General features: G+C 55.6%; 1 protein-coding gene across 11 annotated transcripts; it reads right to left on the minus strand.

Moving 5' to 3' along the window:
* Window positions 1–796: 796 nt before the first annotated feature.
* LOC149913837 (maestro heat-like repeat-containing protein family member 7) lies at window positions 797–19,114 on the minus strand. Of its 11 annotated transcripts, none has more exons than XM_090128638.1 (29): window positions 18,986–19,114; window positions 17,731–17,813; window positions 17,099–17,472; window positions 15,738–16,598; window positions 15,445–15,588; window positions 14,824–15,063; window positions 14,516–14,661; window positions 9,132–9,383; window positions 8,682–8,770; window positions 8,434–8,565; window positions 8,256–8,335; window positions 7,701–7,809; window positions 7,503–7,592; window positions 7,278–7,382; window positions 7,011–7,179; window positions 6,699–6,799; window positions 6,446–6,595; window positions 5,918–6,072; window positions 5,469–5,601; window positions 5,189–5,373; window positions 4,919–5,056; window positions 4,185–4,683; window positions 3,951–4,097; window positions 3,426–3,527; window positions 3,208–3,310; window positions 2,721–2,780; window positions 2,292–2,638; window positions 1,896–1,987; window positions 797–1,619 (listed from the first exon to the last, which is right to left on the minus strand). In XM_090128638.1, the coding sequence occupies exons 5-27, from the start codon at window positions 15,456–15,458 to the stop codon at window positions 2,487–2,489; spliced, it is 3,351 nt and encodes a 1,116-aa protein (XP_089984764.1). In that variant the 5' UTR covers window positions 15,459–15,588; window positions 15,738–16,598; window positions 17,099–17,472; window positions 17,731–17,813; window positions 18,986–19,114; the 3' UTR covers window positions 797–1,619; window positions 1,896–1,987; window positions 2,292–2,486. The 11 variants fall into 11 exon arrangements, with proteins under 11 accessions (XP_089984764.1, XP_089984771.1, XP_089984766.1 ...); XM_090128645.1 differs by having other exon boundaries at window positions 4,185–4,481; window positions 4,566–4,683; window positions 15,445–16,598; window positions 18,986–19,113; XM_090128640.1 differs by having other exon boundaries at window positions 15,445–16,598; window positions 17,099–17,401.
* Between the last annotated feature and the right edge of the window lie 355 nt (window positions 19,115–19,469).

A 19,469-nucleotide genomic window follows, 5' to 3' on the forward strand; every position in this document is an offset into this window, starting at 1 on the left:
AGAAAGCCCTTCTCTTCCCACCAGGGATCTGAAGGAGCAGCGAGCTGGAAGGAAACAGTCTCCTCTTGGCCCAGGCCCAGCCTCATGCATAGCTACGCCTTTCAAATGCTGCCAAATCCTGGGCTTTGGTGTGCTCAGTGTGCCAGCAGAAGAGAGCGTGACTTTGGAAAATGAGGAACTCAGACTACATTCCTTGCAGCCTTGGGATCTCAAGTTCCTCATTTTCCAAAGTCACGCTCTCTTCTGCTGGCTGCAAGGAATGTAGTCTGTCAGAGCCAAGGGGTCTTGGAAGGAAGAGTCCCCATTGTTCCTCTCCCTCTGCTTTTCTTCAAGGAGACGGCACTGTCTCGCTGCCATTATCAGAGCAAGGGGAGGTTCTTTTAATGTATGTACAGCTGACGGAGAGATGAAGACGCAACGGGTTAGATGTTAGCCCGTCCAGTTTATTACAAATCCAAGTTGTTCAGGGAGATGGGGAAGACGGGCGATAGAAAAGATGGGAAATAAAAGCAAGCAGTCTCTGTAGCAAGCAGGAGAGAGACGGTCACCACCACGGGTCCACGGGTCCAGCTTGGTTCGTAGTTCAGACCTTGATGTTCAGTAGTGATGGGTCAGCAGGGGTTGTTGTTCGGTTGATGACACGGCAACTGTACAAACTTATTTATAAGCCCAAAAGGGGCCACAAAAAAGAGGCAGCTCTCTTTGGAGTGACAGTTCAAATCCAAAGTGGTCGAGTCAGCTGTCCTCGGAGCAGCAGCTCCTGGCTTTGGGATCTCAGCAGAAACTCCTTTCTTCCCATCTCCCGGGCCTCGCCAGCAGATCAGAGGAAGCCCACCTGCATCCTGTTTCTCACTGAATACGATGGTGGTGTTCCCCAGTTCTCCCATACCAAGCTGGAGTTTTTGGTTGCAGGCCAGACCTTCAGCCAGTAAACACTCCTGAGCAATCTCTTCCAAAGGCAAACAGCTCCAAAGAAATGCTTTCAAATGTAAAATGTGATGACCACCAAGTGATGTTGGTTGCCACACCCACCTCGCATCTCCTAGATTAAGTCGGAGTTGTATGGCAAGAAGTGCCTCAGAAAGCAAACTGCAAGCCAAAACCACGGAAGGGTTGAGACAGGCACCCAGGGATGGCAGAGATGGGAACTGTGCACCTGTTTTGCAGCCTCAGGTGGAGCTCTGCTTCTCCTGGGCACCCCATGCCCTGGTCAGCGTGGACAGGACATCCCCCACCTGGGGAGCCCCGCTTTGCTCTTTGGTGGCTGACTCTGCATAGATCTGCTCCCCTTGTGTGTCAGTGGCACCGCAGCAGAGGCATTGCAGGTGCGCTCCTCAGGCAGGCTGGTCTCAGAGCTGGAGGACCATAGGGCTGCCAGCGTTGTTTGTTGCAGGGCTGGGGCTCTGCAGTGCTTTCTGAGCTTGGCCCGTGCCTTTTCTGTCACTCCTCCTCTAGTGGGGGCTTTCACCGCACCGTGTTGTTGTTCTTTGCCGCGTGGAGGTTGCACTGCCTGTGCTGGACCCATCTCTGTCACTTTGCTTTTGGTGGAGCATTTTCCCTTCTTTTTTTCCTGAGGCTGCTTTTTGGCAGAAGATGCCCCCGGGACCGCTGGCAGCTGACTGAAAGGACAGAGTGGGAGGGGTCTGCCTGAGTGGGTGACAGCTTTGGGGCTGAATACTGCAACCCCGAGCCGGGACCCTTGGCTGCAACACAGCCTTACCCACACACAGCTCTCGGGTTGTGCTGGCTCCCGGCAGCCCCATGCCAGCCCTCCATGTGCTGCATTCAGCGCCACTGGGTGGCCCTGAACAGTGACTGTGTGGGGTTGGGCAATGGGCTCTTGCCGGGTCAGGGAAACAGCCCGTGCAGATCCCACCCTGAGCCTGCAGTCTCACCTGGTCTTCTTCTAGACATCGCTTGTTCTCTTCTCGGGCTGTTTTTCCACCACAAAGGTGACTTGGATCCACATGGAGGGGTGGAAATTCCTCTGGAATTGGGAGGGAGAGATCTCATCAGAGGAGACTGACTGTCAGTCAACCTGCTGACACGCAGGGGTGCTCTGGTGTGCCCAAAGCACCCGCGAAAGCTGCTCTGCTCCCCTCGCAGATGCAGAGACCGCGGGACCTTGTGCGTTGTGCCCAGCTCGTCCTCTCCGGGGTGCAGCTCTGTTTTGGGAGTGCATTAATGGCATTTGCTTTGGGAAAGAGGAGCTGCAAGCTAGGAGGAGCTGCAAGCTAGGAGGGGTTACCCTGTTTGCATCCAGTGTGTGCACGCAGTGCTGATAAACATACCTGCTTTTATCACTCCTTTGTGGTTATGGAGTTTTCGCAAGTCAGCTGGGGTTATGATTGTGCTTGAGGTTCAGGTTGGAGTTGTGGTTATGGTTGGGATGTGGTTTGCTTTGGGGCTGTGGTTGCTCTTAGGGTTGGCGTTAGTGTGGCAGTGAGGAGCAGAATGCAAACACCCCCAAACACTTTGGACGGGCACTACTCCCTCCACATCCTCCGGAACCACTGGTGCGACGCTCTGCCCCTAGGCCTGGTGGGTGGCACATCTTCCATTAGGCTGAGGATCAGCAGTGTCTGCTGCACCAGGCAGCGCACGGCCGGCTCGCTGTCTCCCTTGGCACCCTGCAGGGCTGCAATGGAGCGGGGCTGTATCACCACGTGGGCCCCACACGGCGCTTCCTGGGGCGCGGGGCAGCGGGGGGGACAGCTCACCTTTACGGATGTCCAACACCATCTCCTGGTTCTCGTTCTTCAGCTGCCGCCCCAGCATCCCTGCACACACAGTCGCTGTCAACACTTGCCTGGCCCCATGGTGCCCAGAGACCACACAGCGCCCAGGGACCCGCACGGTGCCCCCAGGGACCCCCATGAGGCCCCAAGGATCTCCAGAAACCCCACAGTACTCCAATAGCGTTCCCATCATCCCCAGAGACCCTACAGTGTCCCAGGGACCCCAATGACCCCCATGGTGCCACAAATGCCCCCAAAGACCAATGGTGCCCCAATGACCCCCAGAGACCCTACACAATTCCCCACTGAGCCCCATAATGTCCCAATGATCCCAGTGTTGCCTCAATAACACCCAAGAACACCATCGGTTCCCCAGTGATCCCCCAAGGCCTCCCCTGCGCAGTGAACCCACAGCATTCAGACGGGGGTGGGGGCAGAGGGATGGGGACGCATTGGGACCGGGACTCACCCAGGAAGCGCACGGCCACCTCCCTCACAGCTGCCTGGGGGCTGTTCAGATGCAGCACGGTCTGCTTGAGGTACTGCTCCGCATCTCTGTCCCTCTTCTGAAGCTGCAGAGAACAGCACGGTGGAGGAGGCACCCACAGAGCTGCCTCCCCCTCCTTTCTGCTGGAGCAGGGCTGGTCCCGGGGTGGAGGAGAGGGGTTGAAAGGTGGGGATCCTTACCAGGCAGTGAGCGATCATCCAGATCTCTGCTTTACTGGCCAAGCATTGCAGTTCCTGCCAGCCCAGGAACTTGGCGGCATGGATCAGAGCATTCTGAGCAGCCTGGGGGACAACAACACAGTTGGGGGGGTTGGCAAGAGAGCCTGCGGTGTCACCACCACCCCCATCCTGGGGTGGCACCACAGATGGTCTCAGCCCGCAGGGTCTGGGGGAACGGCAGTGTGGGATCTGGGAGGGCTTTCCTAAGCTCAATGACTGTAGGGGTGGGTGTGGCGGAGGACGGGAACTGGGAGGACTGTATGGGTGCATATAAGGGGGCGTATCTGATATCCAGGAGGGCTGGATGAGTGAACAAGGGACGGAGATCTAGGAGGACTGTATGGGAGGGTGTGGAGGGGGGTTGCTGGTCAGACCCGCTGACCTCAGAGGCCTTTCCCAGCATTCACAAAGCAGTGAATCAGCAGGGTGGGCTGCGGTCATGCCAGGTGAACCCCACGACCCCGTGATCCCATGAGCTGCGCCCACCTGGGCCACGTTGGGGATGTCCTCATTCATGTGGATGAAAAGAGGTAGCAGACTCCTCTCTGCCTGTGGCAGCAGCTGCTTCTTGCCTGGCGCCTCCAGCAGCAGCGCAAAGAGCTCCATGGAGCGCCAGCGCACCTCTGCGTTGTCCTGGAAGGGGACACACATGGGGAGTGGTGCTGAGCTCTGCACGGTGCAGAGGATGTTGGGTGCTCCCTGCTGCCCCGCGACCCTCACCTCGTTGAAGCAGGACAGCAGCTGCACGGCCAGCTGGCTGAGCACACCTCGGATGCTGGCGGGGTGCTGTGCAAGGATGTCCTGCAGCAGACACGTGGCCTGCAGTTTGACATCAGCCCGCACGTCCTGCAGCCACAGCAGCACATCGGGCAGCAGAAGCTGCATCCTCCCTGCATAAAGGTTCTGCAGCCCGCGCAGCGCCAGCTCTCTGCTCTCGCGCCGTTCGCTGTGGATGTATTTCCTGAAGATCTTCTCTGTGCGGGTGTCATCCTTCCGGTGCCCCCGGCAGCTCCACATCTGTGAGGAGTGACGGTCAGCACGCGGGAGGGGACTCAGCCCCACATCCCCCCAAGGGGACCCCTGCATCATCCCCACACCCACCTCGAAGTAGAGCGCCATGGCCGGGACCTCCCTCCACTGCAGCTGGTGGTACTGCAGCAGCTTCTGCAGGTGGATGAAGATGCGGCTCCACTGGCTCCGGCATTTCCTCAGCATCACCCTGTGGGATGGGGGGAGAGCTGAGCCCGTGTTGGAGGGCTGATCCCACAGGTCCGGGCTGGGGGGGGGACTGGAACACCCATCCTGCCCCACAGTGTGCTCTTCCATCTGCATGCCTCGCCTTGGCACCCCTGAGCACTCCCCATCTTGATCCCTACTTATTTCAGGAGGGCAGCATGTGGGGCAGCACAGGGGGCAACATGTGAGGCAGCACATGGAGGGGGTTGGGGCCGTACTTGGCAAGGAAGTGCAGGCCATTCCGCCACCTGCCAGCGCCCAGCAGCTCTGCCCACAGGTCATGGGCCTCCATGGAGAACGCCAGGTTGTCCATATCAGTGCACAGCAGCAAAAGGTGCGCTGTCTCCACCACCATCCTGCATAAAAATGGGGCAGTGTGGGGTCATGGGTAGCACGGGGCCAGGGGTCAGCGTGGGGTCAGGGGTCAGCATGGGGTCAGGGGTCAGCGTGGGTGGTGCCGCCGGGTCAGCGCGGCACGGCGCTGTTACCTGATGGCGCAGGTGGGTGCAGTTGGGCGGAATGGCTCCTCCGTGATGGCGGCGACCAACAGCGGACCGAGCTCCCCGGAGGACACCAACTGGATGATGAGCGCCACAAAGAGCTCCGGGAAGAGCGCTCGCACCTGCGGGCCGTACTCCAGGTACTGCAGGAGCTCATGCAGCGCCGTGGCTGCCTGCGGAAAGCACCCGAACCGCGCTCAGCTCTGAGCTGCTCCCCCGGGTTGGGCGGAGGGGGGAGGGAGTGTTCCCGGGAGACCCTCAAACTCACAGCCAGGGTAAGGGTGCCGATCTCGGTCTCCTGGCCCAGCGGTGCGATCTCCAGCAGATGCAGCAGCTCCTGCACCATCTTTGGCACCACGTCCACCGAGGACAGCGCCAACTCCCACAGCTCCCATGTGTCCCTGCGGCACAGAGCCATCCTCAGCGGGAGCCTCTCTAAGAGTGGGGTGGGGGTCCCTCTCTGTGTAAGCTGGGGGTCCTTCTATGAGTGGGGTGAGGGTCTCTCTAGGTGTGGGCTGAGGATTCCTCTCCGCATCGGCTGAGGGTCCCTATCTATCCATGTGTGGTGGGCATCCCTCTCCACATGGGGTGGTCTCCCTATGTGTGTGGAGTGGGGGCCTCTCTCCGTTTGGGATGGGGGTCCCTATCCACGTGGGGTGGAGGTCCCTGTCCTTGTGGGGTGGGGGTCTCTCTCTACAGGGGGTGGGGGCAGCGCACTTGTCACAGGTGGGGGAGCAGTGCAGCAGGCTGAGTGTCACTGCACGAGGGTTGGCGGCGGCCAGGCACGGGAAGGTGTCACGGATGTGCTTCAATGCCTTCTCCTCTGTGATCAGCTTCCTGCTCCTGTGGATGGCTGTCACGATGCGCTGCACCTGGAAGGGTCATGGGGACAGCAGAACTTCACTCCAGGTGTCCCCAAGAGGGGCTAAGCACCCTGAAGTCTCCAATCAGACCAGTGCCATGCAGGACAACCCAACCCAACACAGCCTTCCAGCACCCAACCCAACCCAACCCCACTCTAACCATCATGACCCCACCCAACACAAACCCAACCCCCAGCAAACCCAACTCCACCCCACCCCACCTACCATCCAGCACCCATCACCCAACCCAAACCCAACATCCAGCACCCAACACAAACTCAACCCCCAGGACTCAACCCAACTCCAACCCAACCCCCAGCCTCCAATTCAACCCCACCCCCCATGGGCTCAGCCCCCTGGCAAGCAGCTGCCGGTTGCTCACATCGTTGGGCGTAGGCTTGAAGTCAACCATCAGCACATCCATCATGGTGGAAGCAACCTGGGTGTTGTAGTTGCTGCAGTCCTTCATAGCCTGCAGCACCAGGAGGATGAGGTCGGTTCTCTCCGATGAGTGGAAGTGCTTTGCAAAGCGCTGGGGAGGAACAAACACAGAGGGGGGAAGGAACGTCAACTGTGTTCCCCCCATCCCCACAGACCCTGTGGCCACAAGTCCTGGCGCGGCGATCCCTCCTCACCAGCAAAACGTCCGAGGTGTTGGTGGTCCAGGTGAGGGAGAACTCGTGGTCATCTTCCCACTGCTCCTGTTTCCTCTGCTCATCTGGCTGCGCTTCCCAGCCTGGAAAGGAGAGCGAGGTGTGGGTATGTGAGCAGTGCTAGCCCTGCAGGGAGCTGGACAGCTACCCCCCCCGAGCTGGGGCCCTGGGGCACAGCTCCCCAGTGCCATGGGGTTCTTCACTGCTCTGAGCAGCAGCTGACGCAGCGCCATCCACGCTCGGCCCCGTGGGACGTCTGCAATGGATGGAGGCAGTCAGTGGCCGTCTGCTTACGGCTTCTCCACAGGATAAATTTGTAGAGGTGATGGAGAGCGCTCAAAGCACAGCGGTGTGTTTTGTCCTCCGCGCAGCACAGGATGAGGCTTCCCACCAGCTGCCCCAGTACGGGCAGGCGGAACTCGTCATAGCGGGTGGATCTGGATTGTCCCGAGGAGTGATGGGGCTGTGCGTGGAGAGCAGAATGTTGAGTGCACGCCCAGAGAGGGGAGAGCGGGGAAAAGGAGGGTCAAAGACCCCAGGCTGTGGGGGTCGGGCCCTTACCCTCTCCTGGCAGTAATGCGCCAGTGAATGGCACAGCTTCCAGATGCGCCCCACTACCCTCTGGCGTGCAGCTGAGTTCTGCATGGAGGTGAAGGGCAGCAGCACCTGTGGGAAGAGGAGCTGTTGCTCTGCGCTGCGGCCCCCCGGATCACCCCAGAAGGTTTTTGGGGTGGGGATGGCAGAGGAACGCCCCTCCTCCGTGCGGCCCCCGCGGGCACAGCTCACCTGGAAGACGTTTTTCAACTCCTCTCCAATGCTGGCAGTGGGGTGGACGAACACCAGTGTGTGCAGCATGTCATCCAGAGCTCTGAGAGTCTGCAGCATGGACAGAGTGGGGGGAGATCAGAGGGGAGGAGGACGGGGAATGCACGGCAAGACCCTGTCCTGCAAGGCGGGGAGGCCCTGCAGCTCCCCAGCACCCACCTTGGAGTAAAGGTTTATGTCCAGGTCCTGCTCCGAGGGAAGCAGGAGGAGGCTCTGGAAGCACACAGCAAAGAGAGGGATCTTCTCCTCCAACACCCCCTCCACCTTGCTGCAGAAACAAGGACTGCGGAGCTGAGAGCGCTGTGCTGCGGGACGGGGAGTGGACCCCCCCACAGGGAAGCACTCCGCATAGCGGTGGGGCAATGCCGGAAGGAGCCCCCTCCTCCATGGGGATGTGTGGGGCAGAGGGAGTCCTGAGAGCTGCTGTGGTGGGTGTGGGTTGGGGTTGGGGTTGGGATTAGGGCTAGGGCTAGGGTTTAGGTTGTGGTTAGTGTTAGGCTCAGGCTTAGGGTTAGGATTAGGGCCAGGTTACGGTCAGTGTTAGAGCTGAGGCCCAGCAGGGCTGCAGGACTCCCTCGGCCCTGTGGCCAGCCCCAATGGGGGAGAGCAGCAGCCCGGTACCACCAGGATCGTCCCCTGGGGCTGCAGGGCCATACAGGCAGTGTGGGGCCATCCGAATGCTGCGGGGCCATCCCGGCAGCAGTGGGGCAGTACCTGAGGGCGGTGATGGTGGCTATCGCTTGAAGCCGCAGTTCAGAGCTCAGCTTTTCGTGCGGCTCCTCTGCCAGCAGCACCTGTAGCACAGCGGGATGGCACCGGGCACTCAGTGCTCGCAGCGCCGGGAGGAGCGGAGCCGCCCACTGCCCCCCCTCGAGCACCCACCGCCCCTCACCGTGATGTTCTCCACAAGATCGTTCCGGCGGCAGAAGATGCGCAGTTCCTGCGCCGTGTTCCTCTCCGCTGTGGTGTTGCAGATGGTGCGGATGCTCTGCAGGAACTTCATCTTCTGCTCCTCATTCTGAGGCTGTCAGAGAGTGGGGGGAGCGTGAGCAGGGGGTCAGGGGGGCACAGCCCTCCTGCAGCTGAAACCGACCCGGGGGTACAATGGGGCACCGCCGCGACGGCAGCGGCCGCAGTCACCTCCGTTCTCCGGACAAAGGCCTCAATGTTGTCCATCGCGTAACGCTCCACGGCACACATAGACATCCCAGAGGTGTCCAAGCGGGGAGCTGGAATTGGGAGTGCAGGGGGGGTTGGAATTAGAGTTGGGTTTAGGGCTGTGTTTAGTGTTAGGATTGAGGTTGGGGTTGGGATTCATGTTAGGGTTGGGGTTGGGGTTAGTGTTAGGATTGAGGTTGGGTTGAGGTTCAGGTTAGCGTTAGGATTGAGGTTGGGGTTGGGGTTCAGGTTAAGATCAAAGTTGGAGTTGAGGTTGGGGTTCAGGTTAGGATCAAAGTTGGAGTTGAGGTTGGGGTTGGGTTTGGGCTTAGGTTTAGGGTTAGGAGGGGGCTCTGCCCTCTGCCACCTCACACAGCCCCCGCACCATGCAGAGGGCGCTCCCCCCCCAGTCCTGAGGGGACCCTCACTCACCGGGCGGCACAACAGTGGGCTCCGGGGGGGGGTTGCCCTTCTCCTTGGCCTCCGCGGGGCGGAAGGGCTTTCTCTCCTCCATCGCAGAGGATGAGGGCTGAGGTTGGGGACCGGCCGTGGCCCGGGCGGCCACGGGCGGCAGGAAGCGCTGCGGCTCGGCCTGAGGGGCGGTTTGCACCGCAGGTCTGCTCGCGTGCTGTCCCATCAGAGTCCTGACGGAAAGTGAGGGGCACAGCGCTGGCACTGCTGGACCTGTGGGGCACGGGGACGCGTCACAATGGGCCCCACTGTGACTCACTGCCCCGCCCGCGTGGGGCCCCAGCAGCACTCAGCTCTGCTCATGGCTGCTCAGTTCCCCAGTCTGCGCTGAGGAATGGATTTCTCACTGCAATTATTTCATTAAGTCATTAAAAAAGAGGGCAACGGAAGCACAAAACTCAGAAATTGGAAATGTGTGCTTGGGGTTGGGGTTCTGGTTGTGGTTGGGGCTGGGATTCTGGTTGGGGTTCTGGTTGGAATTATGGGTTACTTGTTGGTTGGGGTTGGGGTTTGCTTTGGGGTTATGGTTGAGTTATGGCTGTGATTGGTGGTAGGGGTTTGTGTTGTGAATCACAGAATCATAGAATCACAAGGTCGGAAAGGACCAGCAAGGTCACAACCATCCTCCCATCACCATTGCCACCACAAGCACTAAACGAGATCCTGTAACTCCTCGTTCAGCACTGCCAGGGACAGCGGCTCCACCACCTCCCTGGGCAGCCATTCCAGCATCTGACCGCTCTCTGAGAGAAATAGTTTCTCCTTACGTCTATCTAAACCTCTTCTGGTACAACTTCTGGCCATTTCCTTGGGTCCTGTTTGTTGCTTCTTTCCTCTTCACACACATCCAGCCACTCAACCCAAGCCTGCAGGGCTGCATGGGGTTGTGGCCAAAGTGCAGGACCCAGCGCTTGGCCTTGTTGAACCTCATCCCATACACCTCAGCCCAGAGATCCAGCTTATCCGGATCCCTCTGAAGGGCCTCCCTCCCCTCAGGCAGATCCACACCACTCCCAACTTGGTGTCGTCTGTGAACGTACTCAGGGTACACTCAATCCCTTCATCTAAGTCGGCAATAAAGACATGAACAAGGATGGGCCCCAGCACTGACCCCTGGGGGACAGACACCACTTGAAACAGGTCGCCAGCTGGACTTAACTCCATTGACCACCACCCGTTGAGCACGGCCCTCCAGTGAGTTCCTTATCCAACGGGGGGTAAAACTGTCCAAGCCACGGACAGCCAGTTTCCACAGAAGGATACTGTGAGAGACCGTGTCAAAGGCTTTGCCGAAGTCTAGGTAGACTGCATCGACAGCCTTTCCCTCATCTACCAGTCTGGTCTCCCAGTCGTAGGAGGAGATGAGGTCAGTCAAACACGACCTGCCTTTCATGAACCCGTGCTGGCTGTCACCTTGCAATAAAGAGCAGACAGCAAGGAGTCTTGTGCTTTTGCTTAGAAACAGAGAGGCAAAATCCTTAGCACCAAAACACACAGAATCACACAAGGCTGGAAAACACCTCCAAGATCATCCTGTCCAACCGCCCACCTACCACCGCTATTTCCCACTAAACCGTGTCCTTCAGCACCGCATCTCCATGTTTCCTGAGCACCTCCAGGAACGCTGACTCCAGTCCCTCCCAGGGCAGCTGTATGGCAACTGCTGAGTCACGGCCTGAACCTCTGATTGATCACCTGGGGCGAGCAATGAGTCAGCCCTGGGAGCACAGGTGAAGGCAATTCAGCTGTGCTGCTGGAAGGGCTGCAGCCTGGCTGCACATCTCCTAGACCCATTTAAGAGCTGACTAGCAGTGGGGAAGGGTCTCTTGTGCAGATAGCTCCTCTTAGAGTCTTCTCAGCGGGCCCAGGACAAGGGTAATTCCTCTATATGTTTTTCTTTGGTGTGATGACCTGCTTAGCCAAACTCTCTTGTATATTTCTTAACTATAACATCTGTATATTCATTGGTTATATAATATGTCCTTTTCTCACAGAAATACCACCTTTCAATTGTGAATGTGGCCTTTTCTTCCAGAAATATGGTATTTTCTCCCAGAAATACTTCAGGTGTTCTCCAGAAAATACTAGATTCCAATACCAAATATGACATTTTCAACCAAAACCACATTGGATTCCTTGGAACTCCGTCCTATTATAACCCAAAAGACAAAGAAAGTACAAGATAGACCGGCAGGGGTGCCCCCTGACCAATGGCTCCCTGCCCAAACGCATTTACTTGTAACGTAACGGCTGGGCCATACACACCAACAGAACTAATGGATATGGTGCAGAGATTTCAGCAGCAGCCAATAGAGCGTACCCACGTGGTTGCTTAGATTATGGGATTCAGCGGCGGAAGGCATCATGGTTAATGGGCCAGAAGTATCAAAATCGGCCACCATGATGGTACACCCTGCCCTCAGGCAGAGACTGCATGCTGCTGTTCAGCATAACATCGAGAACCATTCAATAATAGACTGGTTAATGGCAGCATGCTGCACGGTTTGGCTGAACAAATCAGGTATTCCATTAAACACAAGATTATGGTCCTCCATGAAGGGCCTTCAAAATTTTATTCGTGAACTGGGCATAAGAGAAGCGATATATGAGGACTCGTTAGAAAGCCCAGATATGGTGAAGTTTTTGGCAGGTGTGCGAGGTTTAATCTTACAGCAGGCCCCTTCTCACCTATATGGAACCTTAGTTTCCATATTAAACCCCCTGGTGGCCTCAGAGGCTGTGATTCAACAGGCTGCCCAGTCAGCAGCTGATCTGGGGGAGACAGAGCGTCTGCACACTAGGTGCAATATTTGAGTAGTAGAAGAAGCAGAGGTGCTGCCAGTAGTTAAAACCAAGAGGCCACCTGTGCGGAATCCGCAGTCGGGCCCGTAAGGGTTTTGCGTAAACAAATGTTTAACGATATTATTTGGGCTGGGGTCCAATTTGCAAAAATCGGCCACCAGCCCAATCACATCCTCCTTCAGCTGTGGAAACAGCAGAAGGACAAGCAGAAATTCGAAAATTACCCAAGAAACCAAGAGTAAGAGTTAGAGGAAAAAGTACCAATGATGACATAGGACTTAAAGGATTTCATTGTTCCCAATAGAAAAAAGAAGTCCCCTCAGGTGTCTCGGGCTACAGTGCCTGAGCCACCTGAAACAAAAGACTTGACTTAGGCTCAGTTCATGGCGTGACAGGGGATGTTAGTCCCCCTAGGGCCTCCGGGAGGGACTGGAGGCCCTATGTAGAGTTGACAATATTCTGGTTCTGGAAAAACGTCCAGAGAGTTCTGGCACTCGTTGATACTGGAGAGGAAACATCAATTATCTACGGAGATCTGACCAAATTTGATGGAGACAGAGTGATGATTGGTGGTTTTGGGGGACAGACTATTCCTGTCACCCAAACATGGTTGAAACTGGGGGTTGGGCATCTCCTACCCTGGGAGTATAAGGTGTCTGTTGCCCCAGTCCAGGAATACATCTTGGGCATTGTATGGGAACTGCTGAATCGCAGCCTGAACCTCTGATTGATCACCTGGGGTGAGCAATGAGTCAGCCCTGGGAGCACAGGTGAAGGCAATTCAGCTGTGCTGCTGGAAGGGCTGGAGTCTGGCTGCACCTCTCCTAGACCCATTTAAGAGCAGTGGGGAAGGGTCTCTTGTGCAGATAGCTCCTCTTAGAGTCTTCTCAGCGGGCCCAGGACAAGGGTAATTCCTCTATATGTTCTTCTTTGGTGTGATGACCTGCTTAGCCAAACTCTCTTGTATATTTCTTAATTATAACATCTGTATATTCATTGGTTATACAATATGTCCTTTTCTCCCAGAAATACCACATTTCAATTGTGAATGTGACCTTTTCTTCCAAAAATATGTTTTCTGCCAGAAATACCAGTATTCTTAGAAATACTTCAGGTGTTCTCCAGAAAATACTAGATTCCAATACCAAATATGACATTTTCAACCAAAACCACAACATTTTCTCACAGAAATACCATTTTTCTCCCAAATACGTGACATTTTCTACCAGAAATACCGTTTTTTCCTCCCAAAATTTGCCTTTTTCTCCCAGAAATACCGGCTTTCCCACATACATATGACCATTTCCCCCCAGAATAAGACATTTGCTCCCTGCAATACCAGTCCTCTTAGAAATACCTCACATTTCCTCCACAAAATACTATTTTACACTCCTCAGTATGACACTTACTCCCATAAATATGGCATTTCATCACAGAAATACCATTTTTCTCTGAAATACGTGACATTTGCTCCCAGAAATACCAGGTTTTGCCCCCGGAAGATGACATTTTGACGTGAAAATAAGACATGGCTCAGGTGCTTTGCATGTCGATCTTCCCCTGGCACAGCTCAGCCTGCTGTGGCTGTTCCTGTTCAGCCAAGCTAACCCCTGCATCCTGCTGATATACAAACTGCCTTCCAGTGGGAACAAAAGCTGGACTTACAGCAACTGTGCTATGCAGCGAAGAGCAACGCTTGTACAAAACGGAAAGCAGCAAATATTCTGGAAAAGCAGCTATCTGTACTCCGCCGGTGGTAATAGCTGCCGTGACTGTGCAAATTGCATTGGAAGGACAGGTTATCAAAGCAGATGGAACAAACTTAGAGCTGCCTGCATTCAAGGCCAGGCCGGATGTGGCTCCGCACAGCCTGGTCTAGTGGTTGGTGACCCTGCCCGTGGCAGGGGGATAGAAACTAGATGACCTTTGAGGTCCTTTTCAACCCAGGCCATTCTATGCTTCTGTGATTCTAAAGCCACAAATCAGCAATGCAGGCAGAGAACTGGGCCATGCAGCTGGACAGCCCTGCTGGTTAACTTATAGGGACTGTGCAGAAGTAAGCAGGAAAGCGTCTGTCGGAATATCTCATGTTAAGAGCAGGACTTACATTTCTCAGCATCAGTGCTAAGGAATACCAAGTGCTTTCTTTAAATCTGCTAATTGCTATTTGTCTTCTGAGATGCTTGTGAGGATCAGCAGACCGTGCACTGTGTTGCACTGCAGGACCGCTCAAAGGGGAAAACGCATAGAAGCACTGATGAGAGTGATCTTAGAAAGGAGAGAGGGAGTGGGGGAAAGAGTTGAGTTATTCTGTATGGCTGGCTTGCCAGTGACCTAACAGCAACAGCCAAAAGGACACTCAGATGTGTGTCCTTACAGAGCATCCTTGGCTGCCCAGAAAGATACTGGTAGCCATATTCTTATGTGAGCCCAGAAGTCTGCTGTCTCCTCGACAGTAAAAGCATATTTCAAATATCTCAGAGGAGGTCAGGATTTGATCAAGGTGTCTGGACAGGATAAGGCTAAAGGAGGGAGATGCTCACCTGCTCCATCTCCGATGACTGGGCTGGATTTGGAGCTGAATAGGACGTCCGTGTGGTTCAAGATGAATTCTACAACGGCCGACTGCAACTGCACCTCCATGAAGGCAACTCTTCTGCTGACGCAGGCAGACTCGCTCTGCTGTGATCTGAAGAAAAGGCAGACGAGCTAAAGCTGCCATCAGACAGAAGACAGGGCAGATGCGCAGCCCTTGGACAAGGCTTTGGCACGTGCCATCTCTTGTGCCTCACTGCACAGGCAGACAAGACCTTCAGGACAGTGAAGAGATTACATCTCAGCAAAGCATTACCCCAGGGGTCGTACTGGCCACATTGACTGAGAGCTAGACTTTTGTTTTCGGCTGAAGTCCTGCTGCAACAGGCAAGCAAAACACTGGGTCAAAAGGAAAAGAAGTGTGTGGCAGCTCCAGACGGAGGTAAATATATCGCACACACACACTGGGGAGCTTACTGTTACCTTCTTAACAGAAACAGCGAGTTGGGGGATCAGTGAGTTGATGGGGATCGGCCAAATGCCACCAGCACAGCTGCTGGAACAGCAGGAAAAAAACAGGAATTCTTGCAGGCATTGTTAATACCCAAATAACCACCTCCTGGAACCACCCAGTGTGGCATCAATATCACGCCCCCATGAGTAAACCTCATGGGGCAACAGAAAAAGGACCTCAGAGCTGGGGCACTGCTGCACCCATCTCCCACTGTTCGAGTGGTGGAATGCCAACACCAGGTGGGCATCTGGTGTGCAGGAAGCACGAACTGCTTGATTTACAGAGACAACCTTTGGATCTCTATAACAAGCCCAACTTAAACAGAATGAAGACCAAAAAGGGTGCGCAGAGGTGTGTGTATGTGACAGGCCATGCCAAGAGGCCCAGGGAAGAGGCAAATGAAAGACATGGCCTTGTACTTACCACAAACTTCTCATACAGTTGGTCGGTCAGCAGGGGTTCGGGAGCTCCCTGAAGTACATTTTGCAGAGGGAGCTCACGCTGCGAATGTCACAGACGTAGCTGTCCTGGGTTAGGTCAGGAATCTGCTCAGAGTCAAATCTGTGGCTGGAGAGAAGGACACAAAAGTGGGCAGAGGGGATTGAAGAAGAGGAAAACAAGTCAAAAGCAATACAAAATAGAGTCAAGAAAAGGAAGGGGTTCCTTTTTTTTTTTTACAGTTATTCAAGCCCTGGTCCAGGCTGTGCTCTTCTCACCTCCCATCCACTAAGCCCAGCTTAGAGCCTCTAAGGCGGAACTGCTTGGTTCTTCCTTAGAGGAGAAAGCTGTCACAGATGTCACTGTAGGTTCTGGTGCAGAAACTGGACAGAGGGGTGTACTTGGTTTCCAAGAAATGCCAGGACCTAGGAATCAGCCTGGAGAAAGTAATTCTGGGGAAGCCAGAGACACTGCAAGTCCCATCACAGCTCCCACCAGATTGGAGGTGTTAAATCTCATGTCCAGAGGAGCTCTGAAACTGATTCAGTACACTCTCTTTGGCCAAAAGGCTAACGTGGGATTGGCTCGCACAGTCTGCTTTAAGCAATGTTAGATGGATACCCAGGGCACACAGGCAAACAGAAAAACTCTTCTAGCTAAGCCATCCAAGCCAGCTGCCTCAGCACTCCTTTAAAAACAGTTAGACCTCTCAGCTCTTCTCCTGCCATCTCTCACTCCCTCTATCCACTCTTTTCTCACCGTACTTATGAATCTTCTCTCACACACAGTAATGAAGTTTGTATCATTTGAAAATATACGTAGTATCTATTTGAAGACTTTGAGAGATTGCAAACTTGTCTTCAGCGCTCCGACATTGAACTTTGATGCTTGCCTCTTATTAGCATTAGCCTCAATCCACCCCTCAGCCATCAACTCCCAGTACACAGTTAACCACTGCTATCAACTTGCCCCTTGCTAGACATGATCTCTCTTTAATCTTCAGCTTGCCAACAGAAGAAGATCCCAAGAATGGGCTGTTCCTCAGCATCATGGCCGGAGTGGAGAAGATGCTCTCCCAGGTCACGCCCAAGCACCCTTTTCTTCAGGATCTCCCACTGCACTGATTTCTTCGGGTGGGACTTCACAAAGGAAAAAAAGGAAGGTGGTGAGCTTGCTGTGTTTCTTTCACACTGCACAACAAGGCGTTTCAGATTTGGCTCCGTTGGACAAGGCCAAGCATAGAATCATAGAAACACAGAATCATAGAATTGCTCAGGATGGAAAAGACCTTCCTGATCATCAAGTCCAACCACAACCTAACCATACTAGCCTAACTCTAACAACCCTCCGCTAAATCATGGCCCAGAGCACCACACCCAGATGCTTTTTAAACATATCCAAGGATGGTGACTCAACCACCTCCCTGGGCAGCCTATATTACCGTGCTTAACAACCCTTTCCATAGAGAGGTGTTTCCTGATATCCAACCAAAACCTCCCCTGGCGCAACTTGAGGCCATTTCCCCTCGTCCTGTCACTCGTTCCAGCCACTCCTCCCCAAGCCTGTAGGGTTGCCGGGGCTTGTTGTGACCAAAAAGCAGGACCCGACACTTGGCCCTAATGAAACTCACTCAGTTTACCTTGGCCCATCGATCCAGCCTATTCAGGTCCCTCTGTAGTGCCTTTCTCCCCTCAGCCCAGTCAGCACTCCCTCCACACTTGGCAGGGAGCTGTAGGATGCTGATGGGGCTCTCAAGGTAGACGGGTTGGGACGGCGCCAGGTTCCACGGCTACAGTGACAGTGAAAACTTCAGGGACAGGATGTTGTCCCAGTGCTGGCACCGCTGACGGTTGTCCTGGTGTCGCACGGTGGCCCTCCGTGGGCTTGTTTCAGTGGGGCTTTGCACGAGGGTGTGGTAGGAACCGTCCATTTCTGAAGGGAACTTGGGAAAAAAATGCAATGAAATCAACGCAGTATTTATTTTAATAGAAACAGATGGTTTTGAGGGCGATCCTGCGGGGACAAAGCAGAAGGAGGACGTGTCACTATGTGGGGCTGTCCTCAGAATTCCCATTTGAGACCTCTGGAGGACTCCAGGGGACCCCGTGGTCACCCCCAAATCCCTCTGGGTCATCTCCAGACCCTCCCAGAAGAAAACAGGACCCTTTGAACCCACCAGAGGACGCCCTGGACCAGACAAGTCCTCTCTGGGAAATCCCCAGACCCTTCTGAGTGAATCCAAGGATACCCTAGAATTACCTGGAGACCCACCTGGACCCTACAGGATCTTTCTGGGACATCTCCAGACCCTTCTGGATGAATGCAAGGACTTCCTGGATCCACCTGGGGACAACCTTGGGAGGGACAACAGGGGATACTGGTGGTCAGATAGAAAGGACTGGAGGGTACTCAAGGAGACAGAACGGGGAGACTGGTGGGGGTGGGGTGGGGGAAGGGGGCACCAGGGATCAGAAGAATCACGGAATCACAGAATCACAGAATCATAGGGGTTGGAAGGGACCTCCAGAGATCATCGAGTCCAACCCCCCTGCCAAAGCAGGATCCCTACACCAGGTCACACAGGTAGGCGTCCAGGCGGGTCTTGAATATCTCCAGAGAAGGAGACTCCACAACCTCCCTGGGCAGCCTGTTCCAGTGCTCCGTCACCTCACCTAAAGAAGTTCTTGCGCACATTGGTGCGGAACTTCCTATGCTCCAGCTTCTGGCCATTTCCCCTTGTCCTGTCTCCGCACACTGCTGAAAACAGTCTGGCCTCGCCACTTTGCCCCCCACACCTCAGATATTTATAGACCTGGATCAGGTCCCCTCTCAGTCTTCTCTTCTCAAGGCTAAACAGACCCAGATCACTTAGCCTTTCTTCATAGGGGAGACGCTCCAGGCCCTTCACCATCTTTGTGGCTCTCCGCTGGACTCTTTCCAAGAGATCCCTGTCTTTTTTGTACTGGGGAGCCCAGAACTGGACACAGTACTCCAGATGAGGCCTTACCAGGGCAGAGGAGAGGGGGAGGATCACCTCCCTCGACCTGCTGGCCACGCTCCTTTTAATGCACCCCAGAATGCCATTGGCCTTTTTGGCCACAAGGGCACACTGCTGGCTCATGGCCAACCTGTTGTCCACCAGGACACCCAGGTCCCTCTCCGCAGAGCTCCTCTCCAGCAGCTCATCCCCCAACCTGTACCGGTGCATGCAATTATTCCTCCCTAGGTGCAAGACTCTACACTTGCTTTTGTTAAACCTCGTCTGGTTTCTTTCTGCTCAGCTCTCCAGCCTGTCCAGGTCTCGCTGAATGGCAGCACAGCCTTTGGGCGTGCAGAGGGGACTGGGGAGGGAAGGGGGGCCGGGGCGGACAGGCAGACAGGCAGAAAGGCAGACAGGGGACGCTGGGGGTCAGAATGGAAAACAGGGGTGGACACTGAGGGGAGGCAGTGAGGGGAGGGGTGGGAAAGGACCGAAGTGATCAGAATGGGGGAAGCGGAGGGGGCAAACTGGGGGGAGAGTGCAAACCTAGGGGCCGCACAGAGGGACTGGGGCGTTGCGGGCGACCCACGGCGGGGGGAGAGGGGGGACACGGGGCACCTCCCGCCCCCGAGCAGAGGCCCTGAGGAGCACAGAGGCCCCACGGGGCCAACGCAGAGCGGCACGCGGCCCCCCGGCCTCTCAGCCTCCCAGGCAGGGCCCCGCAGCGATGCCCCCCCCGAACAGCCACTTGTAGAAGCTGAGGCGGCGCTCGGAGCCCCGGGGCCGCCCCGCCGCGTTGGAGCAGCGCGGGGCACGGCAGGACTTCCTCAGGGCCGGCTCCTGGTCCGGGCGCGGGGCGATGACGTCACAGCGCGCGCGACGGCGCGTCGCCGGGACAACGGGCGGGGACAGTCGCGCTGAAGCGCGGTTGCTATGGAGACGCTGTCGCGCATGCGCTGTCGCCACGCGGGCGGCTTGCCGGCCGAAAGGAGAGGAGGGGAAGGGGAGGGAAGGGGAGGTGAGAGGAAGG

Source organism: Phasianus colchicus, chromosome 34 (genome assembly GCF_987193195.1).
Source record: "Phasianus colchicus chromosome 34, bPhaCol1.hap1.1, whole genome shotgun sequence".
Lineage (NCBI taxonomy): Eukaryota > Metazoa > Chordata > Aves > Galliformes > Phasianidae > Phasianus > Phasianus colchicus.